Genomic DNA, 12,064 nt, shown 5'->3' on the forward strand with positions numbered 1-12,064 from the left:
TTTGCATTTGTTTCCTTTCCTCGCTTCACATTTCTGAAGCTATCTTTCTTGGCATGACTTATGTAGGCCTACTAAAATGTAATCTCAGTGCATGTTATTTATTAACACAAAAAGTTTGTATCCCAAAAAATTTTTGGTTCTACATCAGTTTGTCAGTCACTGGAACTTACTTCTGCTTAATAACACAGAACTTAGGTATCAGGCAAGGTCCATATTCTCAGAGACAGACGAATCATTGTTTCTGGCTTAAAGGATGTGTGAAACAAGAAGATTCAGAGCAGTCTGCAGATACATAACCCAACATCAACAGGATGAATCATATTCACAAACCTTCTGAATACAGCTCCAGTCTGTTAATAGAGCAGTCCTTCACTTGCTGATTAACACTTGTTGAAAGAAGCAGTATGTTACAAGATCCTTAGTATGGATTTTAATACTGCTTCCCCAACAGAAATTATGGAACAAATTATCCCATGAATTTCTCAAAGCAGTTACATTTATACTCAAGCAGGTTTTGTTGGAAACAATCTTTTATTTTGGAAGACATGAAATAATAGGCAATTTGATACTCATTTTATAACTGTAGTAACAATTCACTTCCTTGTCTTAAACATATGTTCAGTCATACAGAATACACAAATTAATGTCATGTGTTTTACTTTACTAATTAAGTAAATAAAAGTACTATAGAAAACTAATTCTTGCATTAGCTTAGCTTATTCCACATTTACCAATATTTCCTCACTAATTATCACACAAATTTATCAAAAGTACTTGCTGCCATGCATGCTTTGTACATTGGAGTAAATATACATATATACAGTAAATGGTTTATGAGATAACATTGGCACTGTTACATCTTCACAGGAATATATCTTCAAATTATTTACATGTCATTCAAAGAGTTTAAAATACATACTTGGATATGTTCAGATATACAAGGTACCATGTATTAGGGATTGATTAATACAAAATAAGACAAGACTGAATAATACTGGAATAATTGGCACATTGAATTATTCTTGAATACTCATTGGACAGTCAATGAAGAGAACAGCATGTTCGTTGACAATTTGTGCGTTTCATGTTTAAGTGACTTCTCATTTGTTTAAAACTTAAACAATAAAATGGAATCTGACAATACTGGCTTCGACAGTTCTCAGTTGCAGAGCTGATACATAAGTGAAAGCAAAAACTTATGCTTACAACTAATTACACTAAATACTCTTTTTGTTTGAATCTCACATAATATTTTCAGATGTTATTCTTTATGTTGCCAAATATAAATAAATGCAAAATGGGTTTTGGTTCTTCTATTTGTATGAGCACATAAATAAGGTTGGCATACAATTTTCTGTATTTATTTTCTATTCACATAGGATCACAGCTGTTTTCCTTACGAGAATTCACATTCTATCAGTTTGTTTCCATACCATCACAATGAATATGCCTTATTCATTATTTTTAAAAGATATTCCACTGCTAATTCGATCTATCAGAAACAATGTAGTTTGAAGAAAGAGGTATGAATCTTCAGAAAGTACAGAAATATGTATCATCACCCGAATACCATTAGTAACATACAATCTCAAACTACCACTATTGTAAAGTGTAATTGGTGTTTTCATTTCAGATAATCATCACACTTCAAATCTTAATATCATTAAAGGATTAACTGCTGATATGTTACATAACTAACATAATATCTAGAATTTAGCACATTTGAATCTAATCAATAAAATATTAAACTGTATATGTGATTCTAGGGATAATCATCCACCATGTTATTTAAACACGACCATTTACATTCAACATGATACCAGAGCAAAGAGTGAATCACAATTACTAGAACTGAATGATGGTTAATTTTCATTATTCATATTAAAGTATGAAAATAATGGAATACAGGGATAAGATTTGTATATTTATGAATTGACCAATTCGACTTCGACGCGAGTGGTCATCAGAAATTTCCAAAAATAAATACTTCCTGTAAGAACATGCCCTACAGTTTTAAAATGCATTCATTGACTTTAGCATCACGTAAAATTAATAACCTCAACCATATTTCTACAGCACAAAGTTTTGGTAAAAACCAATATTATGTACTGCAAAAGCTCAGATTCAATTAATTATTCTTGTCTTCAAGCACAGGGACAGAGCTTAAAATCCATTATGATCATTATATAGAAGCAAAATAGTAAAAGACATGTCTGCAATATTTTTATGAACTATTTTAATATCAGACTCTCCTGTAAATAATCTATTTCCTATCAAATATGAATTGTGCCTCCTCAAATACAATTTTTTTCCCATTTCTACATATTTTATCAAATGAATACAACGCGAAATTTTGTTTAGTTGTCTTTCCTTATGAATTTCATTTCAAAATTTCTTCTCTTGTCACATTTTAAGCATTTCATAATAATTTTTGATTCCTCAAAGATAATAGCCTACTTTGTTACAAGGAAATGTCATCCTCACAAAAAACAAGCAAGACACAAAAGACTGCACGTCCACAGCAGATAATTTATCTCTCTGTGTTTCACATGCAGTCATTTATTTGATGAGCATACAAAATTTCACAAATACCTTTTGGAATACTGCACAAGAAACGTGTGTCTTACAGCAAATGTGAGAGTTGCTGAGAGCCTTTGTAAGACACAACACTTGGAGTATTCACAATGAGAATCAACACCTTGAGGATATAAATGTTTTTTTTTTCTTCAGTTTATGGATTAATTTGTTTTGATGTGATATGTAACCATTCTCAGTGAAATTGGTACCAGGTGATAAAGAAAACACAATTTTGGACTGTTCTGGTTGTGAAATATCTCTTCCACATGGGTGCTTTAGACATTATAGTACACACAAGAGAAAAACAACTCTTGATAATGAAACATAATTTGCATATACCGTCAAAGAAGCAGTTTTTGCAAAGTTGTATAAATAATGCTATGATTGGTATTATATTATTGTGATGTCTTTATGAAATGAAAAGAAGGGTTACAATAACTGCTCTGGAAGATTCCTGGACTGTTAACAGAAGTATTGTTGTAGTGTATGTGCAAATATGCAGTGTACACTACATGCAAAACAACATTAAAATTACTGTAATTTTACATGGCCAGAAGACTGAGAACATTTTATAAAATAATGTTGTTGTGAGAAATTCTGGTCCCATTTCCAAAAAATTATGACACAACTGAGATGTCCAGTTATCATGAAGCAACTACTTAAAAAAGAAATATGCTGTTTAATCTCACTATTTCCTGAAAAAGAGATTAAGTTACAAAATGTAGCTATTAATTTTAGTCTCACCATTACGAAGACAAAGTGATAAAAACAATTATAACCAAGACTTTCTTCATGATTTGATTAGTGTTAAAGAAGAGATTCTGAAGTATTACAGTGTTACAAACACAGGTTCTTTATTCTATTTTTTGAGACACAGTAAAAGAAATGGTGATGTGTACAATGTGGATGAAGGTGCATCTCACTAAATTTCTGTTGTTATTAACATTATCTTTAGCATCTCAACATCACACTTCCTCTGTTTATCTCTAGCAGAAGCAGGCTTCTGTTTTTGCAAGCTATAGAATACTTGATGCTTTGTATTGCTTTCCACTCTGGACCAAAAATAGCTACATGTGTCTTTAATTACATTGAATTATGTATTATGTTATTTATTTGCAAGTTAAGACTGTTTCAGTTCATGCCTACTGTGTTTTTGTACTGTAAATAGTGCCCCTGATCATGAGGGACAAGGAAGCAAAATTAGGATTTAACATCCTGTTAACAACATGGTCATTAGAGATGAAGCTTGAGCTCAGTTTGGTGGGGAAGAAAGTAAGGCATGTCCTGTCATAACTATCCCAGTATTTGCCATAAGAAATTTAGAGAAAAAATGAAAAATCTAAATCTGGATCAATGGACAGGGATTTGAAACTGTGTCCTTTAAATGAGTCCAATGCCTTACCACTGTGCCTCCTAACTCCATAGCAGGAGACAGAAGAAACATATGCATGCAAGAAATACACTCTTAGAAATAATTAAGAAAAATTTAGACAGTGATATCAGTGGAAGTTGCTTTTGTCTTGGCGCCTTTGTTAGTTAAATCAAGGCAGCAAGATTACTGCTCTTAGCAGCTACTGAGATTTCTATTTTGGTGAATTTGAGTCACTACATACTGTCATACTTTGTTTCTTGGCTTGGTTGTTTAACAAAAGTTCCTAGCATAGCACTAGATTATGTATGCATTTCAGTGTTGATGAAGAGCTATGTTATTTCAACTCGTGAATGATATGCACTTTATGAGATTGTATGCAAGTATTAAGGTGAATTACAATGAACAGCTGAGCAATAGAAAAAGTAACAAAAAATACAAAATCAGTTATGTGATTAATGTAGTGCAAACATTCAACCTGTGTTTCGTTTCATTTTTTTCACATAACATCCACTTTTGCATACATAATTCATTGAGTTTTCACTATCCTGCTATCTTAGATACGAGAAGTATAACTAATTATTGTCAAATAATCCATTTATTGTAATGAATATCATAAATACTAGTAGGACATAAAATTTCTGGCACATAACTGTTTTGGCACTTCACATTTTATGCATAACTCTCTTCATAAAATTTTAAACACTTTCACTATAAATTAGCATTATTTTGTAGGCCAACAGTACTCAAATATCCAAAGAATTTTACAAAGCTCTTATAAAACTTAGCATATAAATTAGAATACATTTCATTAGACTACACAATAAAAACATTTCCAAAAACAAAAATACAAATTCATTTTTGGCTGTCTTATGATCTACATTATTTTTATATATATGTCTGGTCTTCTAAACGTATGCAAAACTAGCAAACAAATAACTTCACAAATATGTGTTTGCACTCCCATATATTTTTTAACTGCAGATGGGTTTCAAGATTATGTCACAGTAGTGTAAGAATACAAGAAAAAGATTCCAGCCAGTAGCTTGAAAGCTACATTAAGTTCTGTAGAAATGATTCCACTTAAGTGGAAGATAGAAGATATACAGGAGGAATATGTCAAATATTTGAGAGTAGAATGCTCACATTATATAGTTTAGTTTTCTTTAAGAGAATACTCTCTACTAATGTGAGGTAAGAAAAGTGGAAAATAATTCTGTCAATATGTTCTGTGTTTTTAATTCCAACTGTGTGTGTGTGTGTACGTGTGTGTCAAAAGTCCAATTTTGCTAGTATTGGTCAAAGAGAATGTCAGTTTAGAAGCCAGCCATATTCATTCCATTTTCAATAATAATTTTACAAAAATAACATTCAAGCTATCTCACACTTGAAATAACTGGTTCATTAGTCTTCTATAAACATTACATATACTTTTTAAAGTAATAACATTACTTGCATGTGTAAAAAAATGTTTTACTTCTATAAGCTAAGCAGATAAGGGTATGAAAGAACACAATTTAAGGCCTCCTGTCTACTTAATTACTACTTTTGTTTCCTCCTTCTCTTTACAATGTTCAACATTTTCCAACAATGCATAAATTCTAAACAAATTTCTTCTTTATTGATCACCATGAAAATATATTCATAATTTATAGATGTCCCACTGTGTTGACCATTGCAGATCAAAAATGTCAACAACAGAAATAATTTTTGTTCTTCTACATCATTATCAAAACTTATAGTATTTCATATTCGTATCATCTACATTCACAGTAAATTAACTGGTCTTCGAAACACATGTTGGTATAGCATTGGACCACTTGCCATTTCGTAGACATCGTAGCATGGGTGCTCCACGGAGCTCTAAATCTGCATCACAGGTGAATGTAATTGTCTCTCCAATTTTGTAGTAGAACTTAACAGCTGACATTCTTCCACTAATTGTTGTCCCTGGGTAAGAACAGGCTTGGACACCTGCAACATAATACAAGGAAACTGAAGAATTTTTCAAACAGAAGGGGAAAACTTATATAACTCATCATTAGATGGTTAGAATGACTTGGGCTATGAACACAATGTGACAAGTTTAAACTGTGAAGGAAGTGTATATTTATTCTGCATTTGTCTCTTTGGATTTAAAACATTGGAGAATTCACTACCACAGTAACACAAGAAATGATTCTGCCTTTATTACATATTAGTTAATTCCAGCAACCAAGTACGATTGATGATAGCAAACTGCCACTGATGTGAAGTATCTTCATTTTAAGGAAAGGATCCTAAAATTAAAATGGTAAAAGCTGGGCAACATTTTCTAAATGTAAAAACAAACAAATAAAACTGATTAAGACTTGAACAAACAGACAAGTTATAGACACTCAAAATAAATAAATAAATAATAAAAAAAGATGATGATGCACCACAAAAAAATCAATAGATGTGATGTACTATAGAGACAAACAAATTATTACAGTTTTAGAAAAATTGGATAATTTATTCAAGAGAAAGGGCATCACACACTGAGCAAGTCAGGCAGTTATCTGGTTCAGAATTGATTTACAGGAGTTGCTGGATCTCCTCCTGAGGGACACCACCTCAGATTTTGTCCAATTGGCATGTTAGATCATCAAAATGCTGAGCTGGTTAGAGGGTCCTGCACAGAATGCTCCAAACATTTTCAACAGGGGACAGATCCAGTGACCTTGCTAGCCAAGATAGGGTTTGACAGGCATGAAGACAAGCAGTAGGGTAGCTCACCATGAATGGCAGCAAAGCATGGCTTAGAAAATCATCGATATACTTTTGTACTGTAAAGGTACCACTGATGACAACCAGAGGGTTCCTACTATGAAAAGAAATAACCGTCACTCCTGGTTGTTGAGCTGTAAGGTGGGTAACAGTCAGGTTGGTTTCTCATCACTGTCTGGGGCATCTCCAGACACAGTTCGCCCTAGAATCTCACTGACTGGGGTAGAATTATCTTCAGTAATGAGTTGTGCTTAGAATTTAGTCCCGATGACCAGTGAAGGCATGTCTGGAGATGCCCTGGACAGTGGTGGGATACCAACCTGACTGTTGCCTGCCATATGGCCGCACAACCTGTACTGATGGTCTTGGATGCCATTTCTTTTCATAAAAGGACCCCTTTGGTTGTCATTCACAGCACCCTTACACCACATCAATATGTCGACAATATTCTAGGCTCCATTTAGTTGTCCTTGATGGCAAGCCATACTGGGCTTACATTTCAGCAAGATAATGCCCACCCACATGGTGAGAGTTTCAACTGCCTGTCTTCATGCTTGCAAACCCTATCTTAGCCAGCCAGGTCACTGGACCTGCCCCCTATCAAGAATGTTCGGAGCATTATGGGCAGGGCCCTCTAATCAGCTCAGCATTTTGATGATCTAATGGGCCAATTGGACAGAATTTGACACAATATCCCTCAGGATGACATCAAATAACTCAATTTCAAGCCAAATAGCTGTTTGCATAAGGGCCAGAGGGGGATCAACTTGCTTGATTTGTGAATCTCTTTCTCTTGAATACATCATTCAATTTTTCTGAAATTGTAATCATTTGTTTGTCCGTACATGTACAACACACCTACCAATTTCCCTTGAATTATGATAATTCCTTAATGGTGCATCATTTTCTTCTTTTTTCTTCGAATGTATCTCTATCTGTACTTTGCAGATCTCTACAAATTTCATGCCAAAATTTGTTTACAACTGTAGCACAGAACTTCACAATTTCCTTATTCCATTATGAGTGGTGTGCAGAAGGAATTTCAAAACTGAACTGACAATACATGGCATAAGGTATAAATCAAAGATGGGAATAACATTGATAAGAAGCCCAAACAGGTCTTATTCCTTAGTATTATCACAGGGGAAACGTAGGAACTGATACAGAAGTCTTTGATATTTTGGTGATAATTACCAGGAAACTGAACTAGATGTTCTAATCAAAGTGCTGGAATCAGCAAAGTCAACTATGATTCAGCTTCTCTCAGTAAAGAACAGATTTAACACATAGGTAAAGGCTCTGAGGCAAATGCACCCCAAAAGATAGTTATTTATTACACTGTAGCCTGTTACCTTTAATTTAAACAGCAGCCTGTATTCATTCTTACACAAACTATTACTATAAACAGCACTTTCTGGTATATATAAGGTCTCAGAAATTTACTACAGGACTGAAATTAGCAAGAAGCATTTCAGATATTTTCCAACTGAATTTAAACAATGCCAGTCAACATTTTTAGAACTGTTGACTCTGGATGATGTTTTACAAATGGATAGTAGACTTTAGATAGTGCCTCTAAATATTGGTTAACTCCATGTAGCAGAGATTTGGGAGTGTGGCTTCTAATTGGTACAGTTCTTTGTGAGCTTCCAGAAGGCTAAAAAAAAAAGTAGAAGAAATCGTGAAGGACAACCTGAAAATTTGAACAAGAGAGATCAAGTACTTAGAAGTATTAATTTTTAAAAGTTTTTTATTTATTAAGAAAAAAATATTAGTTACATATTAATTACATATCCAGTACAGTATATTACATTAAAGATATTACAAGAAAAATTGTAAACCAATTTTTGTGTTTTGATGAGTCTCCTGAAAATTAAGTTAATGACTTGAAATTGTACGTTATGAAACAATAAACTTCTATTCTGTTCTAGTCAAGTTTATTTCTGACACTATTATGAAAAGGACAGATTGCTACTCACAATATAGTGGAGTTGTTGGGTCGCGCACAGGCACAACTAAAAGACTGCTAAACAAGTACACTTATGGCCAAAAGGTCTTCTTCTGAACTAGACAACATACAAGCACACACATTCAGACAAATGCAACTCACACAAACATGACCACTGTCTCTGGCTGCTCAGACCAGATCTGTCTTTTTGTTGTACCAGTCTACAACTGATTAGTAAACCCATCCTTTTCATAATATTGTCATTTTTCCATCCTGGATTTTCCAAGTTTATTTTTGTTGCTCGTGATTCAATTTGACAGTTTTTTTCTCTTATGTGTAATACAAAGAACTAATAAAAACTAGTATTTTGAGATATAATTGAAGGGGACAAAGAATCAGTATAGCTTGCAGGACCCCAAAAATTTCACCACCGTGGTAACAGATTCGAAACCTTCCCTTGTATTGAATATACAAGCTGCATCTGGTAAAAAATTATTGTACAATAATTATATTGGTTGTGGTAAATAGCATGGACCACAATCTCAGTCACACAACTAAAACTGATATCAATAACACAAATGAGAAGGCTCTCCAAAGTAGTGTGAAGAACATTACAAGTAGTCCTCCTCTGTTAGGCCTCTGATGAATACTTAGCAATAAAACAACTTTGGTATTTTTAACAATGTCCTTCCCACCTTGACTTGATACCTTATGCCCTGTGTTATTAGAATATTTTTGTAATTTGTACTGCTCTCCATTCATGAGAATGAATGAAGAATTCTGTATAATGTTGTCTATTATGAGGTGTCGTGTGGTGTCTGGTGTGGTTTGTGGTTTTTGGTGTGCTGTAAAAAAAATTTATGGTGTGGTGTGTGGTCCATGGTGTGTGATGTGCAGTGTATGTGGTGTTTGGCTATAGAATTTTTTAAAAAAATATGTTGGAAGTTTAAAATTTTTACTGTGAAGAATGTTGTAACTGTGATGAAAATTATATGTTTCGAGAGTCTGTTGCTTTTTCTGCAAGAAGATCAATACCTCACAAAAGTACAAGGAACAAATGGGTATTATTTTCAAATCCTTTAACAATGCATGACATGATGTCAGCACCCTTTGCTTAGTGATCCACATGTTCATAATTATTTTATTTTGGAATACTAGTAGTCAGATGACATTTATTGAATTCCCCTGGAAGGTTATGCAATAATGAATAACCAACTCAAAATAACAGTTATACGTTATCATTCTGGTTTCCATATTCATGGCATCTGACAAATTACACATTGCATATGCTGAGCTATTTAATGTATTATATTGAATTTTGAGGAAGACTGACTGTGTATTTCATATTATTTTTGTTTTGTTATGATATGGTGGCCTATTTGTTCTCTCTGTCTCTCTAGTTGTTTAGTGGATTCTGACTCTGTGTGACTGCACTATTTCCCAAAGACTTTCCCAGGTCAGAATCCATTACTTCTGTGATGCCATCAAATCATCTCATCCTTTGCTGTCCTCTCTTTCCTGTGCCTTTTGTCTTCCATAGCATTAAGGCTTCTGCCAGTGAACCATGTCTTCTCATGATGTGCCTAAAGTAGGTCAGTTCTTGTTTCAGTATCACACCTGCCAAGAAGCAGTCTTGTTTGTATTTGCTAAGATATTAACCTATTCATTCTCTTTGCAGTCCATGGAACCCTAAGGGGCTTTCTCTGACATCACATTTCAAAGGAGTCTATTCTATGATGTTTAGCCTTTCTTATGATCCAGGTCTCACATCCATACATCACAAATGGAAAGCTCATAGCCCTTACTACAGAGAATCTTTGTTGTTAGAGTTACGTCTCTAGTCCTCAAAACATTGTCAAGGTTGGACATTGCCTTTCTATCAAGTAACAGACATGTCTTGATTTCATGGCCACTGTCAGGATCATCAGGGATAATTGAACATAGAAACTAATCCCATTATCTCTCTTCTTATTTTTTACAGGATCTTTATAGAGTTGCTGTCTCTGACCATTAGTCAAGAACAGAAAGACATGCAGAAATAAAAAATTGAAATCATCCTGTTATGCGCTTGACTACATATGACCCCTAGGGACACATATGAATGTGCACTGTGTTGCTGAAGACTATAATGCTTTATCTAGCAGCAGAAGACAAATGACTATTGCGTATGGATAGCTCATTAGAAGGCAAGGTATCACTACAGTGTTGCATTCGCACAGCAAGCATGCCACCCATCTCACCATGTGAATACACCAGCCAATAATGTTCATCACGGATGGTATAAATACAGCTGCCCCACAAACGATCTTTCAGTTCTGTAATCAAGTCCAATATTGTTGGTTACTATCATTACTGTACTACAGACCGTTAAATAGCAATCTCACTTGGCACTTGGTTCTTCTCTCTGGTTGTGTTTCGGATAACATCTCTCTTTTTTTTCTTGCCTTGTTGACATAACTGTGGTGAAGCTTTTGCTTTGCACCTCACTACTGCATAGGCTGCTTTGGGCTTGCACAAGTCTGAGTCTTGTCCACTCAGCCATGTTTAGCTCTACTATCACTTGGTATCATGTTCTCTTCTGCAGGCTGCCCTTTTGCAATGTGGCTTCACACATTCGCTCCTGGGTTCCGATGTGTGAGCTGATATCCAGCTACTCACAGATGTAGCAGCTCAATAGGGTAGAGGATTGCCTGTGAAAGGTTCAAGGGTCAAGTCTCAACTCAGTGTGCAGTTTTTATCTGCTGGGAAGTTTCAAAACAGCACACACTCTTCTGAAAAGTGAAAACTATGATTACTGGAAGAGTTATATCTCAAACTGTTTCCTTTAGAATACTGGTCAGACTGTCTAGTATTTTTTTGTTGTTAACTGTAATCACATCACACATAACAAAGCTTCTAAACTCTTGGATCACAAAGACACATATGGCAAAGAACTCTGAAATTCACTTTTATGTAGAAAATGAAAGGTTGAAAACAGGCTGCTGAAGCAGAATGTAATAAAGGCAGAGGGTATCAAAACAATGTCTCACAAGTACGGACTCAAAGATATGAAACATATATCTGAGGTACACAATTATAAAGATGAAGAGGGGGTGAAAGAACAGATAACACAGATATTTGCAAGAATAGAGAAACATTTCATGTACCACTACAATGGATGAATTAATGTTGGTAGGCATCACTTTTAACAGTTAAACTGAGTCATACTTAGTTTGTCTTTACAGGGTGAATCAAAAAAATGTTTACAAATTGACTTGGCACACCACGCATACAACAAGGATCAATAATCATGTAGGAACCAGAGGTTGTAAATGCCATGAGAAACACGTCCAGGCATTGCAACCAGTGGACTACAACAAGTACATGGTATTTGTGCAGTGGTTTCTGCAGGAATCCGCTGCAGACCAAAGCTTCACAGCAAG

General features: G+C 34.5%; 1 protein-coding gene across 1 annotated transcript in view; it reads right to left on the minus strand.

Annotated features, from left to right (window-relative positions):
* Window positions 1–512: 512 nt before the first annotated feature.
* LOC124620018 overlaps window positions 513–12,064 on the minus strand; it is a gene marked incomplete at its 5' end in the record, with an annotated part of 235,959 nt that continues 224,407 nt past the window's right edge. Inside the window, one exon of the mRNA XM_047146685.1 lies at window positions 513–5,920. Coding sequence (XP_047002641.1) covers window positions 5,724–5,920 — 197 coding nt within the window. The remainder of the gene's footprint in view (window positions 5,921–12,064) is intronic.

This window comes from Schistocerca americana, chromosome 6 (assembly GCF_021461395.2).
Source record: "Schistocerca americana isolate TAMUIC-IGC-003095 chromosome 6, iqSchAmer2.1, whole genome shotgun sequence".
Lineage (NCBI taxonomy): Eukaryota > Metazoa > Arthropoda > Insecta > Orthoptera > Acrididae > Schistocerca > Schistocerca americana.